A 27,278-nucleotide genomic window follows, 5' to 3' on the forward strand; every position below is an offset into this window, starting at 1 on the left:
TCTACCAGATACTTAATGAAAGACATAAAGGGGCACACATCTGCATATATATCCTCCCTAACTCTCTTGTTGGGAGTGATTAGAATTCAAGCTCATGCTTTCCTTTCTGCCTATCCTACAATCACCCAAGGTATCAACTAGCCTACTTCTGCTAGGTTAATTTTTACATAAAAAGCAGCAGTAGTTCATAATAAGAAAATAAAAAGCTTACAGTCTCCACTGGGAAAGCTTTTACTGTCCGTCTGTGGTTTTTTTCCTGAAGTATGTATTTGCTGCAAAGCTTCTGTCAGTTACATAGTTCACTGACTTTACTCAACAGATAATAATCGTGTCGGTAACTATTCCTGATTTTATTATTTCACTTGAAACAGGAATATATGCTTCTTTATGTTAGGCAGATACTGAGAAAAATGTAAGGAAACCTGAATATTTTCCAAAAATACGAAAATAGAAACAGAAAGAGCTTTACAACTTTAGCACTGCTCATGACAACTAGACTGATGTGTGTTTAAGCATTATTGGAACATTCTACATTTACCAGTAAGTTTCCTAAGATAAATTATGCAATATATATATATATGTGCGTGTGTGTGTGTATAATCATTAGACAGTAAGAGAACTTCACAACAATAATCACGCTGGAAGAAAAGATGACATCAAAGATAAGCAAAAAACTCGCTCAAAACAAGATTCTCAAGGATGTTCCAGACTCAAAATAGAGGAAAAAATTGTTCTTTGTATCCTAACGTGGTTTTATGTTGGATGATGAATGAAAAAAGCATTACAAAACTCAGCAGTATCCTCCCTCTAACACAAAGTTCTGAAGCCAAGAAAGGATGCACAGCTCTTGCCACGATTCCACATTCCAAACATATTACCCTCTCCCTTTCTGGAAGGAATTTCTTTAGTTGTCACGTCCTTTACCAGATCTACTTATTTGAAACATATTCCTCTGCTTTATTTTAAGAAAGCAGTACTTCAGAACTTCCAAATAATGTGGACTGAACTATCAAGCACCCTTTTTTTATTAAACCACACACACATGCATGGACACAAAATCCAACTTCACTAATAGTTGTATCACAGTCCAGTTTCATAAGGAGAAGCAATGCTTTTATTTGACTAACAGGACTCAATAGTAAGAAAAAACCCAAATCTTTTCTTGTAATTATAGGGCTTGCATGTGTAGGAGCTCTTCAACCTTTCCCCTCCCTCTCAGTTGTATACAGTTACTTTAATAAAAGCTATTACACCCCCTACAAACTACTGCTCAATCTCAGACCACCATTATCTAATACAATTTGCATTCAACATGCACAAATGTTTAAATTTTGTTCTAATTGCCTCCATTCTTTCCTTAACAGCACCAAAAACAAGCCTCTGTAGGTAAATTCAGACACTAGATACAACCATCATTAAATTACACATTGAAAAACACTAAATCCTGCTGTCGCAAATCAAGAAAGCATCTTCTCCCCATAGTTCATCTCCAACATAAAATCAGCAAGACTCAATTTTATGATGCAGACTCTTTAGGAAAAAAAAAACCAAACCACAATCTGGATGAAAGAAGGTTGTAATCTCTCAATATCAAGTAGAAATATTCTCGTTGTTTTTATGGTAGATTAAATCCAATGGCAAATGGTATCTTGAGGTCTGCTGACAGTGGATGTCACAATTCTTTGCTTAAATCTATTTACCTCCTGAATTAACTTGACATCTGTTGATAGATATATTCCTGCACACTAAACTCACCCAAAACAGTTCTTTTGTCAGGTCTTGAATTTCCGCAGCAAATGTCTTCCATTTATTCACACTGGAACACATTTCATTAAAATATTTCACAACTGTTTGTCCCTCAATTCATCACATGAATGCCTTGAGATATGTGAAATATGGCATGATATATTTAACTATTAAATGTGAATGATAAATTTAGCATAAGAGCATAAGATGAGTAAAATATCACACTTAATTAAAATCTGCTTCAAACAATTCTGAAGCCATGCACTATGCATTGCTATTTTCAAAGGAGGTTCCCCTAGTGGTAGCAAAGCTCTACAGGCTGGTCTAATAAAAAATTTTGCCATGCAGTTCTGAGATCCTTCCCTATATTCCAAACACAGTCATCCTTTCCTAGCCTTCATCTCCAGTAAAACTACAAACACATGAGAAAGAAGAGCTTTTACTCTTTTCATTGAAAAAACAATTTTAACTTAATAGCTGACGTGATTTGATCCAGACTGATTTCAGGAAGTATCTGTTAAACAACAGAAGACAACTGAACATCTCTACCGTAAACTCCTAGTTCCTAACAAAGGAATCCATCAGCTCCTAACTAAAAATGCCAGTGACCCGATACCCTTTGTTAATGTGGTGCTTGTTTTGGTTTTTTTACAGAAGTATTTTGCTGTCCAATGAAATATAGCTTAAGGTGTAACGATTTTATCCATACAGCGCGCGCAGAAATGGATTTAACTTCAGTTTAAAACCTTGCATACTTTAGCCATAGGTGTAGAGCGCTCATTTCTACTTCATGAAAACATGGTTTAGATCTTTGCTAAGCAGATTCATAGAAGGGCTTGCTTGAACCTCTGCTGCAGGACTGTTTACAGTACTTAAATATTTAAGTTTTGTAATTCTACCAGGAAGAGCCAAGCATGGACATGGGCTTAATTAAACATGGATTCAGAGAGTACTTTGATAATTGCATTCAGCATGAATAATAAACGAAGGAAAATGCGCAGGTCTACAAATATTCAACCACCATGCAGATAAGACAGCTGCAAGTACGAACGAGATCTCAGTATTAAATTCAGAGATGACCACATAATTACAATTGGACCAAAATGATGGACAACAAGTGTAAGTACTACAGGTAGTGAGATTTTTAAACCTCCATGCAGCATGCAAACAAAATAACAGAACAACAGATAAAGGGAAGAGGAAGTAGATTCCTCCAAGGTGGTGCAACATTCCCTTTTTCATTCCCACTCTCATGGATGACCTTCATATCAGTCCAGCTCTCAACCATCAGCCTGATCAGGTCAATAAAGTGGCGGTCAACAACTGAGTAAACATAAGGGAATTCCAATTGTCCAGTTCTGGCAACAGGTAAGTAAGTACCTGTGGACTGGCAGGATTTGGGGGACTAGGCTCTAGAAAAATCTCCCACCATTTATATACCAGTCTTGCAAGAATATTAGGCCAAACAGCTCTTCCAGACTCTCTGATCTACTATCTGGAGCTCTGGAGCAACACATAAGAAGAATTACATAAAACCTCTCTCCAGGAGAAAATCTGATTAGATGTTTTCAAAGTAAGACAACATTTTACAAGATAGGTGAAGAAAATATTATTCTAGCAAAGTACTTTTAGCTTAATCCTAGATACTGAAAGTTCATATCACTTTCTTTTAGCCTACATTAGTTTTAATGTAGTTTATTTTACTCATAATGTCCCACCCCTGAAAGTGTTCAGGGCCAGGTTGGATGGGGCTTTAGGCAAACTGGTCTAGTGGAAGGCGTCCCTGCCCATGGCAGGGGGGGCTTAATTTTATATGAAAAACAAAATTGAAGGAAAAAAAGGCAATTAAACTGCCTTTCCAAGTAAGGGGAAAAAATCTTAAGTAACTAGAGCTAGATTTGATGACATGCTGTGCCACTCCAAGGGAAAGCAAGCTAGTATGTGACTTTACGGTAAGGGCCAAGAAGAGAGATGTGCCAACTTTGTTTGAACATGATCAACTCTGAAGGACTCAAGACAAAAGAACTGAAGACTAAATCATGCTTTGATGTACTATAGCACCCAATAGTAGAACTTGTTTCCAGTGGAAAACAAAAGAGCATCTACCAGCATAACTTCAAGGGCTCAAGAATCTTCAGGTACAGCTAGAATAAAACAGGCTACCTCATTTGGAGGTATTGCCTCTGAGAGAGGTTTTCTCTAGCTACCTGCCACAGAACAAATGAGAAGAAACTTTCAAAAGCTTAACAAGGCAATCCAGCAATCCAGCAGGCTGTTCCTTTATCAACCAACCTCTGTGCAGCCTTAGAACTTAGCTGCATTTCTGCCCCCAGTCTTCTCCATCACAGCTTCTCTTCCACTTATCATTGCTTCAACAGACTCTCACACCACCGAACTTCCACGTGCTTCAGTTTACTTGTTCTAGCACCAGTCAGGGGCATTCTTTGCCTCATCTCCTTTCTATTCACCTTTTGCAGTCTTTTATACTATCATTCTCTGCTTAGTCTTGCTGTCCTTCCAGCAAGCAGATGAAGCCCCACAGCTTTCAGCTTTCTTGCTATGACAATATCCCACAACACAAGCTCATATACACACATATATGCATGCTCAACATGTGTGACTGGATAATGTAGATATACAACTCTGATGTCATTTTTCTAATCTCACTCAAATCTTACCCTTCTTCCTTTGCCACTACTGTCACCTAGTCATATTTTACCAAAGACTGAGATTTAAGACTTATTTTCTTATTCCTGGGGCTTTCAGTTTTAAGTTTTCAAAGCAGCAGTTGTCATGAAGTTTCACATAAGCATCTAGTGTACATGTGATCTCTAAAAATAGCAAAAGCCAGCAGAGGCAGTGGTCTCCAGCAAGTAACACCCCATTTAAATGGCCATATCCTCCATAACCTACAATTCCTTAGTTTCTAAGATTTTTTTTTCCAGCTTCATTACCGTGCTTTTAGATACTCTATTAACTTTGTATATTCTCTCGAAACAAATGGTATCACTGAAATCAATTGACGACCACAATCAGCAATATATGATAAAAGCACATGCTGAAACATAATCTATCTCTAATACGCAATAGCATCTGAAAAGAGAAAGCAGTACCAATTGATCACCTTCACTGAATAATATTTCACAAGAAAGGAAAATAGAAAAACAATCTGAGGTGACCAACAAGAGAAGTAAATTTACTCATAAAAACCACTGGTCTAGAGAAAAGGATACACATACACCTCATAATCCATCATCCACATTATAATGACTAAGGCTTCAACTTCCCAACAAACAAAAAAGCAAACAGTAACTTGTTTATGGTTCAAATCTATAAAAGCTATTTTCTTCTTTAGTAAAAAAATCCATTTTAAGATTTCTCCCCTCTACCCCTTGTCGAGTTCTTTTTACAAAAAATACTTAACCATCTTGTTACATAATAAAAGCATACTTGAAATATAACACACCATGTAGTAATTGATTTTGTGCCACTTCATCCACTAGTAAAAATACATGCATGCTAATCCTAGCTAAATTCCTGAACTCCTAAAACTTTTGGAACTTAAAATCTCTTTTTCTCAACAGCATGCATATACAAAGCTCTAATTCATACCTGAGAGAAGTTAGGTAAAAGCAAGAAAACCTACTTCAAATAGCATAAAAAGCCAGAAAAACTTCCACTTAGTCTCCAGATACAGGTGTTCAGATTTATACCAAAGTGTGCGTCTGTGTTTGCTAATAATTTATGATCAATCACCAAATACTGACTATTTGCAGAGATCATTTAGCATCTATTATGAAATTGACAAGTTTCAAAGTCCCAACAATTTGATAATTGATTCACTCTCCTATTCTGATAGTTCTGGCTGCTGAACTGTAGTCACCAACACAAGTTTTGAGAAATTAAATGCCAGTATCAAAGAAACAGCTGCTGAATCACATCAAGCACCAGTTTTACTCATTTAGCTTTAATTTTACCTCCAAATCAGATTTCATCCTTTTATCTCCTATATACTTTAATCACTATAAAAAGAACTCAACTCCTCAGTGTCGTCTTCTGTCAGATACTGTTATTTCTATTTTTCTGTATTATAAGACTCCGAGGTCCAAAACCACTCTTAGAACGAAAATACCAGTGCTTCAACGTTGTGCTTAGCAATTTCCACACATCCTGCAGCAGGACAGTATTGCTCCACCACAGACAAGCAGATCTTCAGTTAAGATTTTTTTTAAATGAAAGAATTCTATTAGATTCTTCAAGTAGGTATAACTGGTATTTCACATATTCTAGGGGGAACGAGGGAAAAAAGCATACTTTGTCTTAGGAAGAAAACCCCCATAATATTAGGTTACAGAGTTGTGTATGTATATAACACAAAAATGATGAAGACAAAGTATTACTTTTTTCTTCAAGATGCCTCCTCCCACACATTAACTGGGAAACTTATGCAGCATTTTAAAAACATACAACTGTGTTAAGAAGAAAAATAATCACAATCTGGGCAGACTCTGCAGCTGCCCCTTTGACTTATCAATTTCAGTAAGCACAATTTCAATCAAGTCTAGATAAAATATACTAATCCTAAATAGACCAAGTTTGTCACCTACCACTTCCTATAAGCTGCTTACTATCCTGAAAAAGAGAGAGAGAAGAAATGCTAAATTAAATGCCAAACAGTAGCAGACAGCGCTTGTTTGGCTGATTAACTTGTAGACAAGCATTACAAATAAATCTGAGCATGGTCTGCAGCAAATTAAATTCCAGTGCTTTTAAGAACAAAGAATTCCTTCGGAAAGAGGATTAGCAACTTTACACCCAGGAATGCCAGTTTAATTTAATTGTTCCACAATCCGATATTTAATATGCAAATATCATTTTGATATATAACAGCGAATTTGAGAAAGTGAGGAAACAATTTCAATATACAAGACTGTCTCTCTTCTGAACTGTAATTATACAAAATAAAGCTGGTCGAGGGTGGTTTTTTTATTATTGGATTGAATTCTATTAACATGAATCAGAACAAGTCTAATTAAAGGTTAAAAACTTTAAATGTTTCTAATTAAGAGTCTAAATAGCTGCATGATTAAAGTACTATAGTTAAAATCCCACCTCAATGACCCTCCTGGCCTCTTTGTATTTTCCTGTTTGCAAGAAGGCAAAGAAGAGATCATAAAGAGCCATCATGTCACCATATTCTCTGCTTATAAAATCTGAAACTAAAGAGAGTAAAACTCATTAATGTACTAAATATATTGAAGCATTTTTTTATATATATATACACACACATATATATATATTAGATATTCTTAACACTAATATTTTCCAAGCATCACAAAACTCCCAAGACTAAGCTATAGGGAGACAAATTTTGATACATACGGAATAATTACAACATATTATCTGCGGTTGAGAATATTTAAAATGTTTTTCTATTTATCTGCATTGTACTTTGCATCACATTCAAGAAAACAGACTATATATTGGCATTCTCTACTGCAGAGATTTCTTAACTGCACAACTATTTGAAAAGCAGATGTGTTGTTATACAATTAAGTTGTTTCTCAATAGCAGACATAACTAGAATACGTATCGGCACTAATCTGAGAGCTTGACACTGTATTACCCAAACATCAGGATTCTTCTACAGTTAAAATTTAAATTTTCAATCCAAAGAATGCAGGCATCATTTAAGTGCTTTGAAGTTACACATATAAACATAAACATTTTTTTTTTCTTTCAGTTGAAAGAAATAATATACAACTCCTGGAAGAAAAGCCTCCAGAAAACACTCCATATAACTAGACAGGATCTGATTACATGCAACTAACCCTTCTGCAGAAGATCAGTGTCTCCTTTTTCTATCAGTCTACAGTAGACGTTATGAAGCTGAAGAACTTTACCATACTTCTTATAACAGTTGATTAAAGCTTCCAGAGCTGCAGGCATGTCATCCCTTGTGGAATGAAACAAAGCAAAAATAAAAATAATCAAACATTCCAAGCAGGAGCAGTGCATGCTGAGCCCACTTCAGTCTTGAAAATTTCAAGGAAAATTCACTCAGCAATCTATAATTCAAGACTATATTTCGCTCCCCCTCCCCGCAATATGTTACGGTTATTTTTAAATAACCAGTGAAGTTTTCCCACAAACAAATGCCATGTATGCTTGACAGCCACAGACATGAAAACAGAACTACAGATTTATGCTTAAACCTCTTGGTTGTGTGATTTTAGATTGCATGACCACTGTTCACTACAAATTAACCAAAGGTGTGAATGCTCTCCATCATTAGATGCACTTTCTCTTTGAAGTAAAATTCTTAAGTTCTGCTATGTACTATTATTGTGACAAAATCCCAATAACAGATATCTCTGTTTGTATTTGAGTTCTATTTTTCTTGTTAGTAAGTAGTATTTATGAACATTACATTACCTCCAAATGTCTCTGTTTAGACATTTTCTATTTTTAAGCTCTTGAAACTTTTTCCACAGCACTTTTATTTCAATACAGATCTCCAGAGTTAATTAAGATAACCACAGTTCTTTAGATCACTTTATACTTGTTTTACACCTTAACAAACTAGCTATAAATCATCTCTTGATTTCCATTTCATCACAATTGAAGGGCTAGCATTTTTTCATTCTATATAAAGGTCAGAATCCAATGTATATTTTCTGCAATACAAATGTAATTTCTGCAACTAATTCAACAATATATTAAGGTACCAAAATGTATTGTATGCTGGTCTATGTCACATAGAGCCATGACACTAGAATGTATCCACGGTATTAGTAAATTAGTGGGTAAGATGCTAACTTCCTTGAAGTCACTTATTCAGAAGCCCTCGAGTAGTAAGTACTAGTAACAAGTACAGTATTTCCATTTTTGTTATCTCGGTCCTTTGCTGGATTTTTTCCTACATATACAGTATTGCACCTTCAGAAGAATACATAGTTTAAATGCAAAACTGAAAAGCCATAAAAACAATCAGATCTGAAACTTAAAATAACAAATATAAATTAACATCCTCTATTGTGTAACTAACAGAACTAAATCGTCTGCTGCAGACCCTTTTTCAAAGGATTACAACCCAATTAAAAAGAAAACACAAAACAAAACCGAAAGCAAAAGAAGAGAACCGCTGAAACACTGGTAAAACAGTATGTGAAGGTATTCTTTGAAGGGGAAGGTTTAAACTAAAACTGAAACAAACGAAGATGACACACACAAAATGTACTAAGTAGCCAAGCAGTCAATTAGACTGCATTTTAGATTTCAAAAAGCTTATCAAATAAAGGGTGGTGGAAGTAGGCAAGGAGAAATAATAAAATAACATTTAAAACAACCAACCATCAGTTAACAGCAGCAGCTGAAGGCCATAATAAAAAGGACCTGAAATGGTTTTGCATTCCTGAAGCAACTGTATTATTGATCAATTAAACCTTAATAAATTAAGATATTACTGTTAAAACAAACTGAATTCAGGTGTCCTCTCCTCACACTGCATTTCTTGTGCAGCACAGATTTTGTTTTTTCAAAGAATGAACTGTCTAGACTACTGTATACTACTATCTTCATCTAGGCTAATATTTTAAAAATTTTAAGAGTAAAACACAGAAGAAGAATTAATTTTGTTCAGCAATACTGGCATTCTGAAAATGAACCTAAGATGATGGATTTCTACCTTATCCCCCTTACTGAGCCCTGTTTACAGTGCATCTTCTGGCACCCCATGGAGTCATTTGAATTTTTGTCATTTGGGGTGAAGACTAAATTACAGGTTAATTTCAAAACTGCAAGTAGATGTTGCAGGCTAGATTACTGTCATAAAAGAGAAATACTATGGTAGTTACCATAGACAGATATAAAGCTTTATATAATCAGTATTTTTCTCCTGCTTTAGATGCAAGTTCAGTTAACATCTAAAAAAAAAAATCTAGTTTTACAGAAAACTCCTCTAAGGAGGCACAACAACATTTATACATTCAAATTAAAGTTTTCAGTGATAAATCTAGCTTTTCAGTGATAAATCTAGATTGATGCTCAAACAACCATGCTATTGTCTCAGCTGTATTCCTAAAGGATTAAAGTGACTGTTTTTAGGTCAAAGCTATCAATAAATGAATGAATAATTGGAATGTCATTCAAACAGGAACATTACAGTTTGCTAGTCTCTAAAAGTATACTTCTGAAGGCATAAATACTGTATATGCAGAGAAAAAAAGTCAGCAAAGAACTAGAAATATCGTACTTGTTACTGGTACTTACTGCTCGAAGGCACCTAAATAAGTCTGCATTTAAGGAGGTCTGTATCTTACACACTAATTTACTAGACATTTGTTTTGAATCTATCAAAAACTGATATTTGTTCAGTTGCATTCAAGCAAAAAACCAGTCATTCCCAGTTTACCAGAAAATGGGTTTTATAAAACAGATAAATGATAAAACTGGCAACAACCAACTATAAAACAATAAGTTACAGAAGTTCAGCCTCTACAAAGAAATTGTTTGTATTACTACTGCAAAGAAAAAACCACCAAGCCTTATGCTTGTACTTGAGTTAATATGTTTTATTCAGCAACCTGCAGTATTTTGTAATTGTCACAAACTGCAGTTAATTCCAGTAAGTACCAGCAATGACTTTTGTAAGCATTTTAACAATCCTGTTAGAAAATGAATGAAAATGAAAATTAAGAACTTACTGCAGGCTTCAAATTTTGAGTGTAGTTAACACTTCAGTATATTTATTATGATTCGCTAACTTAAAGAACTGTATGAAAAATATTTTCCAGATTTTAAGAAAATACTATTTAGACAGGAGACTTTTAAGCTAATAATCAGCTGTACTTTTGAAAATATTTGGCAGGCTCTGAACAAACTTTGGCATGTCAAACATCCTTTTAATATCTTCCCAAAGGATACTTACTACACTATTACATTAAAAACCTGGTCCAAAATTACTATTTAATTAATACAGATCAAGTCAAAAAGGAAATAAAGCCCACATACCCGTGTCGGGAAAATCTGATTTCCAGTGTCAGTCTGGATAAAATACTATTTAAAATGTGAACGCAGGTGATCCATGCTTCATTTTGAGTTGGCCAGATACTACAGCTTTAAGTCACTCACAAATATTATCTGTTGAGGGCTAATACCCATTCCACTTACAGATTAGGTGTATTTTTCCCTCTCATTGAAACTTGTTCTTTTAAAAAAGAAGATACACTATTATTTTTGAATGACAGAAGGAGCTTCAGTCATCACTGCATTATGCTTGGCCCTACATCATCTCAGAAGAGTACTACTTTGGCATTATTTTTCAACTAAATCAATGCTAGGGTTAAGATATCAAAAGTTTTCAGATTTACTCGGTTTCTGTTTAGGACGCCTATGAAGTCCAAGATACTATGAGCACAATCTTCCAAAATACTTATGTGGGCAATTTTACTCACACAAAGCTATCTGAAGAGACAATATAACTCGGTATCAAAGGGTTTGCAGAACACACTGTGTAGCAGGACTGGCTCTAAGAGGCAAGGATGTAACAATCTCCCTTCAATTTCAACAAGCCACTCCCCTTTTGCTTCAAGAATGTAGCACTAAATCTAACCCTTTTACTTGTAATAAACAACTTTCCCAGCCAGAGAGTCTGCCTGATAAAAATAAGACTCCAAATATTGATTTTAATTGAAGTGCTGCAACATTATGCATAAAGCTTTAGTGAAGTGGCAATTTACCTAAGGGGTTTACTGATTGAAAAGCTCTCAAACCTGAAATCGCTAGAGAGGTAGAAAGAAAAAAGGGACTCTCTGGGGTGGGGGTGGAGGGTAGACTGGTAAAACAAAACCCTCTCTACAAATCTGAAGCAGATGTTAGTGTAGAGGGAAGTCAATTCAGCAAGGTACAATCAGCTTTACAAAAATTATTCTGTTAAAAGAGAATGGGCTCTTGAAAGAGCTAAATGTTTTTCTGTTCATTTGCTATACTAAGGAATCTTCAAGGAGACTGGTGTTGCAATTACAACTAATCCTCCCCAAAAAATTAACTGTGTTGAAGGCTTTGTAATTTCCCTAGGTACAATTTAGCTGTCACTTACTTTAAAATTTACTCAAACATGCGTTCCGAACAGCACTAACTTCACATGTCAAGTGCTTTCCAGCCAATTGAGTCTAAACTGGAAGTCGGTGTTAAACAACTGAATGATTAGACAAGATAGCTCATTTCCCTGCTCTTTTGTTCAGAATAAAATGCCACATTTACATTATCAGACTCAACAGGATTTTCTGACAGAGGGAGAAAAAACCCTAGTGAACACTGTCCGTACCAAGCACATGAAGCCTGTCATTTACCAATCATCCTTCAAAAAGCAATAGCCATGAATGTAACTTAATTACGACCCAATGATCCTTGACGAAAAATCATCTTATCACTGTCCTGTCCCCATAGGGCAAATGAGACACTTTTGTCCTTTGGCACTGATGATGCTAAATTCCTAATTGCAATAATGGAGTAAGAGAGCCAAACATCCCTAATTTCATTGCAATACATAAAGAGTTTTAATATAAATATTTGAAATAATGCCGCTAAAAATCAGAAAAAACTCTCCCCACTAGAGGCATTCTTTTTTCCGCCCCCTAAAAATATCACCTCATTTAAAAAGATACCTATTTTTTAAAGCAAATTTAAAGTCAATTAACTTGCATGTGCCACAGTATCATCTCAAACAAAACCACAGGTGAATTTAACTGTGTAAAAACAACAGTAGAAAAAATTGTCACGGCACTGCATTCACACTGTGCCTGCCACATCAGAAACTAAAGAAAGTGAGTTTATATAAGATAAATCACAGAGCAGAACACAATGCTTTACTGGACAATGCCGTACTAAAATACTCTGACCATTTTTAAAGAAGCACTATCCAGCTATAGCTTTGTGATCATTTAAAATGCAAGTATTAACTGCTTGCTTTCAAAATAACAGAATGTTATTCATACAGCCTGTAACATGTTTTCATAGTTTACCTGCAGATTTTCCTCCCTCTGCTTAAAAGCACTTCTGAAATAGGGCATTAGTAAATTTCAAACCTGAAGATGTTTTGGTTTGTTTCTTTTCTCAGAGGTGGTATTATTTAAGGAGAGCAGAAACAAACTGACATTAATGAAAAGGCAGGAGCTGTATCAAGTTCTTAAGGAAAGTTGGCTTGTGCAGCTTTTTTGGAGAAAGAAAATAAATCATCAGTAGTTACTGTATCTGCTAATTTATCATCCTGTAAACAGGTATTAGGAAAGTATCATATAGCACGGGAGCAGTTTAGCTTTACAAACCTCTTCAGTTTTGTAAAATGGCTCATATTGAAATAGGCTTTCCCTGACAGTTGGTAGAGAAGGTAAAAGCCAAAATTACGATTCTTAAAATCATAAGAAATTTTATATAGTGTATGTAACATAACCTTCTCCAATTATTTGCAGTTGGAAGAACCAGTACAGAAGACGTGCTTTAAGGAAAAGTACCAGCTCTTCACATCCTTGTATATTTTCGAAACTACGATTTTGTCATACTGTTCGAGGCAGGTTTACCACCCTGAATGGCACAACAAGATTCCACATGTAGACTGTCTCAATTTCTAATGCAATTTCACAATCTTGCAAAACTGTTCAGAGTCATAAATGAAGAACGTGTAATTAAAAGGAGAAGTGTGGTTCCCCTTAAATTTACTCAGGGTAAATAAACCCAAGATAGTGTGAGTTCTCTCTCTCATTACTTCAGTTAAATATTTCTCAAAATATTGAAGGCAAAATGTCCATTTTAGTACAATATTGTATTTTGTTAGCTTTTGTCAAGTTGCACTGATCATCATCATCAATGTATTTTCCATGCTCTGCTGCAAAATATCACTTTTAACATGCACGGGGACTCAACAAGAATTCCAGAATATTCAAGGCTGAGTACAGAGAAAAGGGGTAGATAATAACCTTTTACACCTACAATTGTTGAAATCTTCAAAAGCAAACCACAGATCCCTTTATATGCAATCAAAAAGTTTGAAATAAATTAACAACACAAAACACTAGCCATAACCACTGCTGCGGAACATTAAAAAATATCCCCAAGCTAATTTCAGAGGCATGATGACGACCTGCAGCTAAGTGACAGCATTTCAACATGATACCTGAGCTGCTGGATGTCAAACAGTAAGCACTACTCCTGAATGAAACGACTAGCAACTCCTAGCATCTCCAAGACAGGAGGCGAAAAAACCCAAAACCAAACCACTAAAGCTCAAGTTATTCCTCCCAAGCAAATTACGGGGAAAAAGTTTCTCCCTTCTGTTCTGTCTAACACTGAAAGAGGAAGCAAGTCTCTCCACCCATAAGGTGGCAAAAAAACCCCCACAGGAAATTAGCTTACTTTGTATTGTATTTATGTATATGAAGTGTATTAAGACATTGGGACTCACCTGTATACAGGTGAGTCCCAATGACTTGTAGCCATATGGCTCCACAGTGTGGAATAACTTTCTCCTTTAAAAGTCTAGTCTCATCACAAGTCTCGTGACTTATAAAATAAACCCAACTTTTTAGAAAGTTTTACCAAGCATTTATAATCCAAAAGAATGTGCAAATCAAACTGAAATAACACTCCTTACTGTCCCCCTTTCCGCATCTGCACATGACCACATCTTTATTTACATCATCATACGCTACTTCTCAAGCGATAAGAACCCAAGTAGTGCCATGTACAACTTGCATGTCAATGCTCATAAAGCAATTATGTAAAATGCAGCTGCTCTTACTGCACACTGCAAAGCATATCAGGTATTTTTCCGACACGTTACATAGGATTGCAGTTAAATTACTTTCATACACATCCGCCTTTTCATGTGACGTAACCAAGGCAGTGCTGCTGACCGAGATGTACACTGTATTCTTAACTGTTGACCACTGCACTAAAATACTATTTTTTAGAAGAGAATGTAGATGCATCTACCAAGAGTTACATCTTTTTTACAAGAATTCTGTGCACAGAAAATGTTATACAGACCTTGCATACCCAGAATACTTACAAGAACTAAAAAGTTCTACATGTTAACAGAGATATTAGTATGCATCTTTGAGGCTGACTTTCACAATACTATGAAAGATTTATTTATTTCATAGGTGTTCTATTTAAGCCAAGAACATTTCATATACATGAACCAAACTGCAAGAAATTCATCAATCACTCTAGCTGCAAGGTATTAAAATCCAGCAACTACATAAATCACTTCAGAAAACAATAAAAGGATTGTGCATATGGTAAAAGAAGTGAAAGGAACTCTTGGCTCAGTTGTAACACATTTTAATATAGTTCATATGTACCTGAATTCAAATATCCTACAACTCATAATGAGAACTTATGCGAAGGAGTATGACACATGGAATTACAGATACGTCCTGCGAGAATGAATTAATGTATGGATGAATGAACTTCCTTTTCTCTATTGAGTGGTATTAAAAGTATATGGGGTGGGAGGGCAATCACCACAGACAAACTAGACATTTTCTTTGAATTTTAAATTCAGCAACATAGCAAACTATTGGCAATAACATTGAATTATTTCAATTAATGAATTAAAAATATTTCAGTGTTCAACAACTGCCCTTCAACTCACCTGAGATGGATTGGATGGCACAGCAAAATAATGCTGTTTTACTGGGAGAACATATACTACTTAACCACAAGAGCTGAGAATGTATCTATCAGGCTCTGAACAGCTATCTTGTCAAACAGACTTTAGGAACAACTAATTCATAAGCATATTGCAATATATAGCCACTTTCATCTCTGATGTGTCCATAAAACACAGCTGTTGTTCCCAGAAAACATGGTGATGTACAACTGATGAAAACAGACTTACATAACTTAAGAAAATATATTCGCTCACAACTATTCCTAGTTCACTTAAGCATTATGTATGTGCATGTTTATGTGCACAAGCACTTTTAAATATGAATGTGCAGCTGTGTATAGCACACACAGGTCATGTAACACAAGTAAATTATCGTATCGTAACTTGTTTCATCTGAAGCCCCAACATAGCTTACTTTTCAAGGTGAACTGCAATCAGAGGGGAATGAAGGACAGCAGCTTCTGCCAACCCCAGGTTCACAATGGTCTCATGTAATCGATTCACTGTTTCAACTTCACCTCGCATGGCAGCAGCATTAAGAATGCGGGAAAAAGATGCAACTGTTCTGTCTGAGATAGGAACATCCTTCTCTTTCATCTCTGTTAGAATGTTAATAGCATCTACAATGAAACAACACAAAAGACCCTTAGGTAATTTCATGTAGGGAAAACAAACTGCTATTAAAACAGCATTTCAAACCCAGCAGGAATGTAAATTCTGGTGTATAATGCCGATTTCAAGTTAATTACTACTTGCATTTCTAAACGAGACTACAATTATAAATCCACAATAGCATGGTTTTATCATTTTGCTGCAACTTTGACTACAAATTATAGATAGGAACTGTGTGCCCACTCTGCACCACATAACCCTGTATAGTCTGCCCTATAGCTGCAAGATTCTACTAAATGGATGCTTTTATCGTTCAGTGCTAACATCTGCTAAATCACTCCATTGTTTCTTCAGCAGATGGCTTGTCACGAGGCCAGATAATAAAGATATGTTTACACTGTATATACAGCCAGACTAATGGTCTGATACCGATAGGGCCTGTTTGCTGTGTCGATACTAATTAGCCAAGGAGAGCCAATGAAAGCTTTCTAACAGACTGCATGTTAAAACATTAGGTTCATTAAGCTTCATTAGTAAGGCAGAAACAAACATTTTAGTATATGGAATAAGTGCATTTTTATAATGTTCTTAATTATTGCATAGACAGAATGTTTTGACCACTCTACATTTGGCTACATTTATGAATTGGTTTATTTTCTGAGGGACATTCATGCTCTTAAAAGCAAGCTAATCTTTTCAAACTGCTTTAACGTAGAGGTGGTCATGATCCGATTCATTATGACTTGGAAAACATCAGCTTTGTTTATTATTTTTCTAACAGTAAGCTTAGCATACTAAGAGGCCAAGAAAATTTTTAAAGAAAGATAAGAAAAAAATTACATCAGCTTTTTTATTTTATTGTATAGTGTTTTATGTAAAACCGTAACATTTTTTGTCTAGGCTTGGACCATGCTGTTATAGTGTTAAGACTTCTACAAAATCATAGATAGGTATTCAGAATCACCTTTTAAAGTTGATGACAGCCTAGAGATCTTTTGAAGATCAACCAAATCATGTAAATTACAGAATTGTATTAGACTAAATTACAGAAATTAAAGAGCACACAGCTTAATGCAAACACCTAGAAACAGAAATAGAAAATAGGCAGTTTGCAGAACACTGATTAAAAGCCAAAATTTCTAGGCAGTTTGACAGATTGACTAAAATTCAGTAACAAACATAAAAATATATTAAGAGAAAAATATATACTTCATAAAAAGTTAAATGATTTTTTGCAGTAACTTGGCTCTTATGAGAAGGTTATGTTTATAGGTTTTATGTTCAGCCTTCAGACCTTCTTAAGCAAAAACAAAGCCATTAGTCTAGGCACATACGCAATTTGTGCCATAAGTCATGATCTTCAAACTCAATCCAAACAGCAATGCTAATAAAAACTAGCTGCAGAAATGCAAAAAGCACTGAGCTGTGCAAATGTAAATGACAAGCTTGCCAATCCATTAAAACTAATGGCCTGCACTGTCCAAGCATCTCTGGTTGAATTCACATGCAAATTTGTATGCAAAATGTTCAAGCACTTTTCAGGACATGATATACCATTAATATCAACTCACATTTTTATTCTTAAGGCAAGATACCTTTATTATATAGCAGAAACACACAATGAAAGCAAATGGATTACCTTCTAGTCTACCATGCTTTCCTAAAACTTCTACCAGTGCTAGGTACTTTCCAGTGTCAAGAGCAACAGGTGAATTCTTAGGGAAGCTAGAAAGTAAAACATTACGAATTGTATCAACAGAAGTTCACATTTTATGGATGCAGCTTAAAGATATATTTTTAAAACTACACAACAAAGCAACAGCATTAAGAACTAAAAGTTTTAAGTATTAAAAGAAACACCTGATGGACTTCGAAAGATGCACCATTAAAATGGGATTAAAAAATATTACCTACACACCCTTCACATCCCCAAAATCCCAGCTGTATTTTAAAGAGCCAAAAGGTTTAACTATTTAATTATTTGGTAGTTATTGCATAAAATAGGGTATTTCCCAGAAGCCTGGGAAAAAAACTCAGTCCATGTGGCTGGTGCAGGGCTATATTCCTTTCAATAAAAGGAAATGAAACTATTTGCCTATAGTAACAAGTCAAAAGCTACTGTTTTGAAGTTTCTGCTATGTATTTTGTTCTTTTTTCTGGAAGTTTTAAAATAAATTCTTTCTCTGTTCTTTTTTTTGGGGGGGTAACAATTCAAAGAGTCACTTTTTAGCAATATTATGCTACACTTGAGGCAGATCAGTAAAACGTGCTAAAGCAGCTGAAACTCCACTAGAAGACTCTGGTTTACTTCACACAAACTCACCATGAGGATTGTGAGAGTGGTAGTACAGCCAAACCAAATACACCACCATTATGTGCAGGGTAGCAAACTTCTTGATATTCACAGCTCAATCATTTCACGTAATTTCAAGCACTAACAAAGTATAATGAGCACCTGCCTGCAAACCTAGTGTAAAACTAAAGCAAATACTTTGTAGGTGCATCTGAGAGAGAAAACCTGAAAGTAACACATAACTTGTTCTATAATCACTGTAGCATCAGTCTTAAAGGAGGCTTTCAAGGGAAAAAAGGGAAGGGGCAAACAGAAAGATGATCTGTAAGAATCTGTTCCATCTTTTACCTGGGAGCTAATTCTCACAGCCAAGATACAAAGCTCTGAAAGTAAAAATTAAGTAGAATGCTTGTTGACAGTCTTAAAATAATGTTGCTCAGAAACACTGCTATTCTAAAGACAATATAGGTACAGCGCATCCTAAACACATTCTAAGGTGCTTTCTAATACAGAATACAAGTACTTTTTTTTTTCCCCCAAAATTAGGCCAAACTTCAATCTGGATGCTATATATGTTTAAAACAAAAACAAATCAGATCCTACATAGCAATTTGTCTTAAAAAAAGAAAACGAAAAAGATAATTATTGACCATACGAAGTAGCTGCTTCTGATGTTCCATTATACAAAGCAAATTTTTTGTTTCAAAAAACCACACCCATGACTGTTTTAAATGCACATACATTGGTGGGGAAAACTAATTAAAAATGGATGAGGGGGTTAATACTCAACCTACTTAATTCAGTAAGGTCTGTGTATCAGCATAAATCTCTCTGACATGTTTCAGTGCCGGTGTACTTACACTTTTTCTTTCAGGTTCATTGCCTCTTCTACATTATCATGTCGACAGCACAAATTTATTAAGGCTGCATAGCCACCGACAACCATGTCCGGTTCGTATTTGGCTTTCACTTCAAGGGCTTTTTGCATATTCTAAAAAAGGAACAAAGCAACGATGTGAACTAGAGGAAAAGTCAATACGACACTAAGATTCTTCTATGTTCAGTGTGCAGTTACATGACTGCTTTAGTGCTTTTAGTAGTGTAAGATCACATTTGAAAACACAGTGCTGTAATGCTTTAGCAAATTTAAAGAGTGGAAGTTATTTTGCAGAAATTAACTATTTTTCTAAACAGCTTTTAGACTAGCTTAAGAGTAGATTTCTAAATATATTTATATTTTCTTGCTTAACATTTATATTTCTAGTATGTTTTAATGTAAGACTTTTTTTTTATTCCAGACAAACACCATAAACATGATTAATCCAAATTCTAAAATAGTTCTTGTTTATTTGGAATTCATAACAATTTTCACCTGGTACACTGCCAAACACATAACAAAACTACTTTCTAAAGAATAAGAAACTACTTAATGATCCCATAGAAAGCTTATATTTTATACATTCCTATTCATACATTTGACCACTTTGAACTTACAATGGTGTTTGCTTCTAGTCTTATTTCACATGCAAAATTGTAGAGACAGACAGCTGAGAATCACTCTTTCTAAATTGTACTCTTCGCAACAGAGAATATTGTGCTATCATCTGCACAACTGTGACTGTTCCTATATATACAGCTTTATAGGCAGGATCATACTGAACAAGAAACTGAATAAAAGTGTGGTGATACCCCACAAATTACAGACACACACTAAATGAATGTAAACTACAGCTGGACGCCTGCCGAATGAAGGCAAGAGACCCTTTATCTCAGAAGAGCTTTCCTCCTGCAGGAAAATGGAATTTCAATCCCTGCATTAACAACCTAGTAATATTTGAATTGCAAATGACTAGTGCATGTATCAGTTGCTTGACAATCTAGATATAAGAGACCGGAGCCATGGCTTGAAAGGACATTTGGCATGTATGATAAACCTATCAAAGCTGTTACTATCATTCACTTTGCAGATTATTGTAAACAAACTTCAGCAACCCCAAAACATGCCATTCAAGGTGTTGCTGAAATTAGTTAACCTTTTGATTTAATTGCTTTTTGCACTTCCGTTTGATTTATAAGCATCAAACCATGAAACCTCAAGCACTGCACTTGTCTTTGCTTAACTATGTCTTTCCATAATACAGTCATTTATGTCCCTTTAAAAATATAGCTATGTGTTTCCAATTATCTCTGCATTGCTTAAGATACCTCTTCTTCACAAAGAGCATGTATGAGTTGTTTCAAGACATCTGTAATAGGCTGGTTTTCAGCTTTGCACTTTTCTAGCTTCTTCTCCAAAGCAGACACGTCAGATTTAGCACTCTAAATGGAGGTAACAGAAAGAATGTCAATTGCAAAAACACCCTTCCCTGAACAACTTGTCGGATCACTTTAATAAAAGACAGACAAAATAATCCTCTTCTTTCATACTCTAAGAAATTTTTTAATCATTTAAGGTGCTTTTATCTGTTTAAATAGTACATACTAATTGAAGATTTGAGTCAGAATACAGTAAAAAAAGCAGTAAGCAGTGTATCTATGAAGGTCAACGTTACTATTTCTCTCCTACTCAGTTCTTTGTGTTCAGGGAAGTAGGGAATAGAAGCCTGTTTCTTTTTCCATCTCCACTCTGCTCAGATCAGAGACGTAAAGACTTGACACTCCACCATTAGAAGCTGTGTGGATTTATATGGTTCCTGCCATTCAAGTGGATCACTGTAATTTACAAGCATGAATTAAGTCTCACACCACCACTGTTAACTAACTAGAACTTTCAAGAAAAAAATTTACCAGACAGGGAAACTGAGGCATGAAACCTTAGCCAACTCCAAGGTCAAGTATCAGGTCTATGTGAATATCTGGACTGCCTTTACTCTTACTCTGGAAAATAACCTCTGAACTTCAAATGGTAGATTTAAATAACATTAATATACTTCCATGATCTGAAAGCTAGTGATTACACTTCATCTAAAACCCATATCCAAACATTATTATTACAGTAAGAACAAGCACAGCTATCTGCGAATTTACTTACTTCTGGAATGTTGTCTGTAGACAGGATTTTTTTATGAGACAGTAACCTTGCATCCTAAAACACAGTAAGACAAAGATATCACTAATCCCCCCACAAAAGTTCCATCTCTAAGCAAGCATATCAAGCTAAAAATGTTCCAAGTTAATTATATAATTGCAATGTTAAAAAAAAGCTGTATTCTGCAGCATTATTACATTGACTTGAAAAAAGCACTTGTTAAATGTATCCCTTTCACATATGAAATGAAAACAGCTTCAACGGTGAAAAATCATGGAAAGTTTAAAAGGCTTACATAAAATCACTGCATAAAGGTATTTATGTTGCAAAGGAGAATATATTCACAGAGTACAGATTTTTTAGCTTCAAAGTAATTGCTATAGAACCACAGACCTTAATTAATTCAGGAACTTGAGAGGAGTCCAGCAGTCTGCAAATGCCGCTGCAGTGGGCTGTAGGGATAACTATATTCTGTACCAAGAGGTGGGGAAAAAATTATATGAGTTTTGAAACATAACCAAACTGAAATTTGTCTAACAGAAATTATCTCAGGCGTAATTCAAGTCTCCAGCTCTTGCATGTCATTGAGAAGTGGTCTGGTTGTACTTAAAAGCAGCAATTTTAAATCTAATAGATACATGTCAGGCAGGACAGGCATTATGTAGCAAAAAATGAAATGGTACCATCTTCTTCAGCTGATGGAAGTATTGTCTCAAACGCTCCTCCTTGGCCTGTACCTCTGAGTCACTCATGCTGTCAATCAAGTGATAAAGAAAATAGCCAACAGCTTCTGTGGAAAAAAAACAAGAGAAAGCATTCCACTAAAATTACTGAGACTGTCATGTTATCAAGATTAATTTATAAGAAATCATTTTGGTGTGAGATGTCACCCTGATGAGAGGCTCTGAAATGGCAACAATGATCACTGAGGCATAGAGATTATGTGGTTTGGGAGCACATATCTAACTGGTGAGTGAAAGGAATATTAATTATTTTCAGACCTAGTGACAGCTTTTCAGTACAGAATCTTACTTCAATCTATTTTTTCCACTACTGTGTGACAGAAGTGGTACTGCCCAAGGCCTTCCCCCCCTTTCCTGCCCACTACCCCAAATAGTTGCCACAAATATTTTGTCATTGCTCAGAAAAAAAAAACAGATTTCTAACACTTTGCATATTTATTCTGTACATTTTACCCATTATATTCCATTACCAAGCTACATTAAGTATCCTAATATTAATATAAAAATATTTTAACCATTAGATGAACTAATATTGAAGAAGCTGGCTATTACCTGAAGAAAATCAAGACTAAAAGACTTTAGCAGATAGCGTTAAGTGTCTTATATATGAAAGTGTAAAAATATATGGAGTCCTGTAGCCACGAACAGGAAGAGCATCAATTTATTTTCTTCTCAAAGGTTATGCCTTCCCCATATCCCCTTGCCCCTCCAGCCCCACCAGGAGGAAAAAAACCTCTTATTTAAAAAAACAGATTATATAGAAAAGTATACTTATATCAAAGTAGAAGATTTGGGATGTTAAGTACCATTTTGCTTCACGAAATTGGAAGAGCTACTAAAGGTAAAACTGGGTTGAAAGACTGCATTTTTAAATATTTTTTAAAAACTATTTAAACACTGATATTATGTTCATTCTAAATCTTTATTTCAGTCAATAAATTTAGAAAAATAAATCAGCAAGATTTGTTTATAATTCTAAAAAAAGACCTCATGGATCTCACAAAATATGCTCTGATTATTCAAATCAGGATTTTACCCAACATGTTTTCAAATTTCACTTTCAAAAAGAAGCAATCAGTGTTTACTGTTGTAATCCCTCAAACCCATCATTACACAGAAGAACGGATTTGTGGATAAGTTACAATCATAGAAATTGAAACTCTACCAGTTGGTCCTGGAGGCGTCAGGCAATAACGTTCATCCTTGTACAACAGTTCTGTTATCTGGTAAGACAGAATAATCGTACATTGCAGCCAAAAGAAGCAAGCAAGGACAAACAGTATCTGAAATTGAATTCTCAAAATAATAAAGCATTTCTCTGTTAGAGTATTATTCTTTACCACATCATAGTAATTCCCTAAGAAATACAAAGAAGTTTTTTTTTTTTTTTTAAATAATAGGTTTTTCTTGGAAAAATATTGCAAAGAGAAATGCCTTCTGAGGTATGGCAGTAAGACAGATACTCTAGTATTCTGTTTATGTATCATTTCTGTAGAAAGTTAGCTATCGTTAAGACATCGCTTAAAGCAAATATTAACTAGTGTCACTCCTGGAGATACTACAATTATGTTGCAATTTACTGAAAGGCTGAAATCGGCCCAAATATATAAAGAAAATAGAGGAACACAATCTATCATGCTTTGCTAGATTTAAGATAACTAGTAGAGCTGTTGTAAATAAGTGCAATTTGGAATGATAAAATATGCATCCATAAAAATTAATTGTGTTTAACTAAATTTAGCACACGTACCATCAGTCATACAAACTGAAGGAATACACAGATTTTACTTCATCATAGCAAAAGAAGCATTTACGATAAGTCCCCACATCCTACCTACCAATACTTTAACCTAAACTATATAACTTGAAAAAAACCATTTGACTATTCTTAAGGAAATACCATCATCTGTAGTTAAAAACTGAGATTTTAAGCATCTCAATAATTTTGCTTTATCTGCCATGATTCTAGAATGCAATCTCAAAGAAGTCAGAAGGAGATACATTCCCCCTGTTAAAGTGCTGTGTTTTAAGTAATGACAAATGAGAAGGAGCCCTCAGCTTTAATTGTTAGTGAAAATGGGAGAAATAAAGCCAGAAAATACCAAATGTGCAGTGGAATACAATATCTATCACTTCTCATTCTACAAACACCATGGACACTGTGCACAGTTAAACTACAGCTGTCTTCTGCCCTTTTGCCCTCACCCTCCTATGACAAATCAACACACGCTACAATAAAATCCAAGAAAGTCATAACTACACAATTCTCCTTCTGAATCGAATCTCAGAATAGCAAAAAGGATGGATTACAGGAAAAAAAACCCAAAACTGAATGTGTGGTATCATTTCTAATGCTAGATATCTATTTATTTCCCAAGTTAGCATTTCTTATTTTAAAAGGTTGATACACGTATTTACTCAAAAATTTAGTGAAGACAACAAAATGTGTCTTTCTTTCATTGTGGAAAACAGCAGAATTAACTCTAGACACCACTTCATGTGCAGACCACCATTACTTCAGTTCTCTGACTGTCCTTCAAAATTAATTTCTCAATGGGAGTAATAAGAGATCCCCTTTTTTCCTTTCCCTATCCCCCCTTGTCATTTTTTAAATGCAAAAAAGGAAAGATAGAGGCAGAGGACAAAAAACATCCTCTCACCACAGTCTTTACACAACAGAAAATGGTAGTGAAATAAAAAAAAAAAACCCTGCACCTCACAAGCTGTACCCGATTTATATGTATCGTTAATCAGTGACTTTTCAAACTACAATTTTCATTTCATTCCAAGATTTCTCTGCAAAAATCTAAAATATACTGCAAACTATGTACTAGTTCATTAGTTCACCAGGTACAGTGTCAAAGAAAAAAGACAAAAAGCACAGTGCATCTCTTCCCAAATTCCACATCAGGCAGTATCTGCCAACAGCTCTATTCTAGTGCTCTGCAAAATTTATTGATCAAGTTATATCGTAGTGTCTTCCTAATGCAGCCCATACCAGAGAGGGCAAGATGATCCGTCACTTTCCCTTGACTTCATCCAGGTGATTTCTTTTATCTGGCACTGCCTTCAATGTTTTATGTTATATGACAAAAACTTTACAATTCTAATTGTACCTTATTATTTCATTAGCGCTAGCGTGGGGATGCAACAACTACAGATTGCAAAACCATGGCAGACTTTGTTCTGGAAGATATAACTATATACTACCTTCAGCTACAACATCAATCTAGAAATTGGAGTGGCTAACGTACACTCCATGGTAACACTACATTTGATTTTTCACAATTACACTTAACTATCCAATTTGAAAACTCAACTTTATACAGTTGTAAAATCTGCCACTGACAAAAGTCTTGCTCAAATTAATTGCTACAATTATGGGGCTTACAATTCAGATTTACAGTAACATATCATAACCATGTAGTGCCTAAAGAACTTTATTTTATTTACAGCATTATCTCCACTTACCTTGCTCCAAAGATGTACATCATCTGAGCTGAAGAGGGCAGCAAAGGATAACAAATTAAGAGCAAGACAATGATTTTACTGTTCTTTTAAAAAAATAAACCCATAAATCCTTTACACTGAGGAACTTATAAAATAAAAAAAATACAACATAATCTTTGTAGTCTTAATTATCTGTTTGGATTGCTGCATTATTTTAAGTTATTCAGCAGAAACTATGACCACATGCAGTATAGTAAAAATACAATACTTACTGTGTATGAAGTTGATTTAAACTGAAGTTGGCAATTATTGTATTTTAATTTTATTGAAATAATTTAATAAGTCACTATTTAGCATTTAAAGAAAATAAGCTTCATTTAAGTTGCACTTTACATAGCAAACACTTGATATGTGGAATTTGTTAGAGCAAAAATCTAGACCTCTCTGCATTAAAATTCCATTTTGAGTATAGAAAGACAACTACAGGCAGCTATAAATTCATTTCTACCATACAGAAAAGCAAATAAGCAAATCTCTTAAGGTATTATGTTTCTTATGGAGAGATAAATAGATAATATTTACAAAAATAGAAAACAAAACACAGGAGAACTCTTAACTTCTCCTTTCCTAGAACAGGACAGAGCACAATGGAGAGCACTTCTCTGTACATCGTCAGGTTATAACCAAACATCACATATTAACCAGTTCACTAACATATAAACCCCCAACATATTATGTTAACTACAAAAACTCCTGACATATTCCTGTAATTTACAGAACATCAAAAATCTTGCTAGAAGCTATAACTTTTCAACAACTATAATGCAGCATTAACCTAGACAAGGTTAAGAGAAGAAAAACTTATGACCTTATTTTATCTTCCTATGTCAATCTGAACAGCTGCATAGAAACTTGAAAGCATTCACAGAAGTTTAGGATTTTATGCAGGAGGTTTAAGCCTATGAAAGAGTTATTGTTTTTGTGGAGCTGCCACTTGTATTTGAAAACGAGTCAAATGTAGGTCCACACAGTGCAGGGGCAAAAAATAAATTGCTATCTGTGAGGTTAGTTAAGCTTTCCTGGGTGAACTTGCTCCACCACTGACAGCATGACAATGAACTGCAGATATCAAATGCATCAATTTCCTAAAGTACTTCACTCTGAAATAGTAATGGTACATCAGGCAGATAGAATGGGAATACTTCAAAGCAGTACTAGAGGAGAGCAGCTTCAAGAATAATCCATAAACTAGTCTGCCACAGACATTGTTCATGTGTCCCTGGTGTCCATACCCTGTACTTTTGTACGCTGGTCCTAAACTCCACTCACCTGAACATTCGAGACCTGCATTTAGTCATAAAATTTTGCTGGAGTCTTTACAGAAAGTACAAGTATTCTTTTCTTCTATCCTATCATACCCTCAAGCTTTATTTTCAGGCTGTTCTAGCCATTAAGTTTAAAATAGAAAAGGAAACATGAACGGACACACTTTCAGAAACAATGTAAAGGTTAAATTTGGGCACAGCCAACCTTGTACATCCTTTCTGAAATCAGGTAGCAATAAAAGCAAACAAGAGAGATTAAGATTAAAGAAATAAAAAAAATTATGTATTCCACATTTCCAAGTGGCAAGGAGAAGGGGGGAAACAGTAATTCTTAATTTCCCTCAGAATTCTACGGGTTTAGCCCAAATGTCTGATATCTATTGAAATCACAACAGTAACTGTTCCACCG

At 35.0% G+C, this 27,278-nt stretch overlaps 1 protein-coding gene across 2 annotated transcripts in view; it reads right to left on the bottom strand.

Moving 5' to 3' along the window:
* LRPPRC (leucine rich pentatricopeptide repeat containing) overlaps window positions 1-27,278 on the bottom strand; it is a 92,533-nt gene that overhangs the window by 34,015 nt on the left and 31,240 nt on the right. For both annotated transcript variants that reach the window (XM_056357161.1, XM_056357160.1), the window contains exons 15-25: window positions 25,566-25,593; window positions 23,260-23,317; window positions 22,035-22,141; window positions 21,745-21,822; window positions 21,355-21,408; window positions 20,529-20,642; window positions 19,184-19,314; window positions 17,670-17,755; window positions 15,834-16,038; window positions 7,578-7,702; window positions 6,859-6,965 (exon numbers count right to left, since the gene is read on the bottom strand). In XM_056357161.1, coding sequence (XP_056213136.1) covers window positions 6,859-6,965; window positions 7,578-7,702; window positions 15,834-16,038; window positions 17,670-17,755; window positions 19,184-19,314; window positions 20,529-20,642; window positions 21,355-21,408; window positions 21,745-21,822; window positions 22,035-22,141; window positions 23,260-23,317; window positions 25,566-25,593 — 1,093 coding nt within the window. The remainder of the gene's footprint in view (window positions 1-6,858; window positions 6,966-7,577; window positions 7,703-15,833; window positions 16,039-17,669; window positions 17,756-19,183; window positions 19,315-20,528; window positions 20,643-21,354; window positions 21,409-21,744; window positions 21,823-22,034; window positions 22,142-23,259; window positions 23,318-25,565; window positions 25,594-27,278) is intronic.

This window comes from Falco biarmicus, chromosome 12, assembly GCF_023638135.1.
Source record: "Falco biarmicus isolate bFalBia1 chromosome 12, bFalBia1.pri, whole genome shotgun sequence".
NCBI lineage: Eukaryota > Metazoa > Chordata > Aves > Falconiformes > Falconidae > Falco > Falco biarmicus.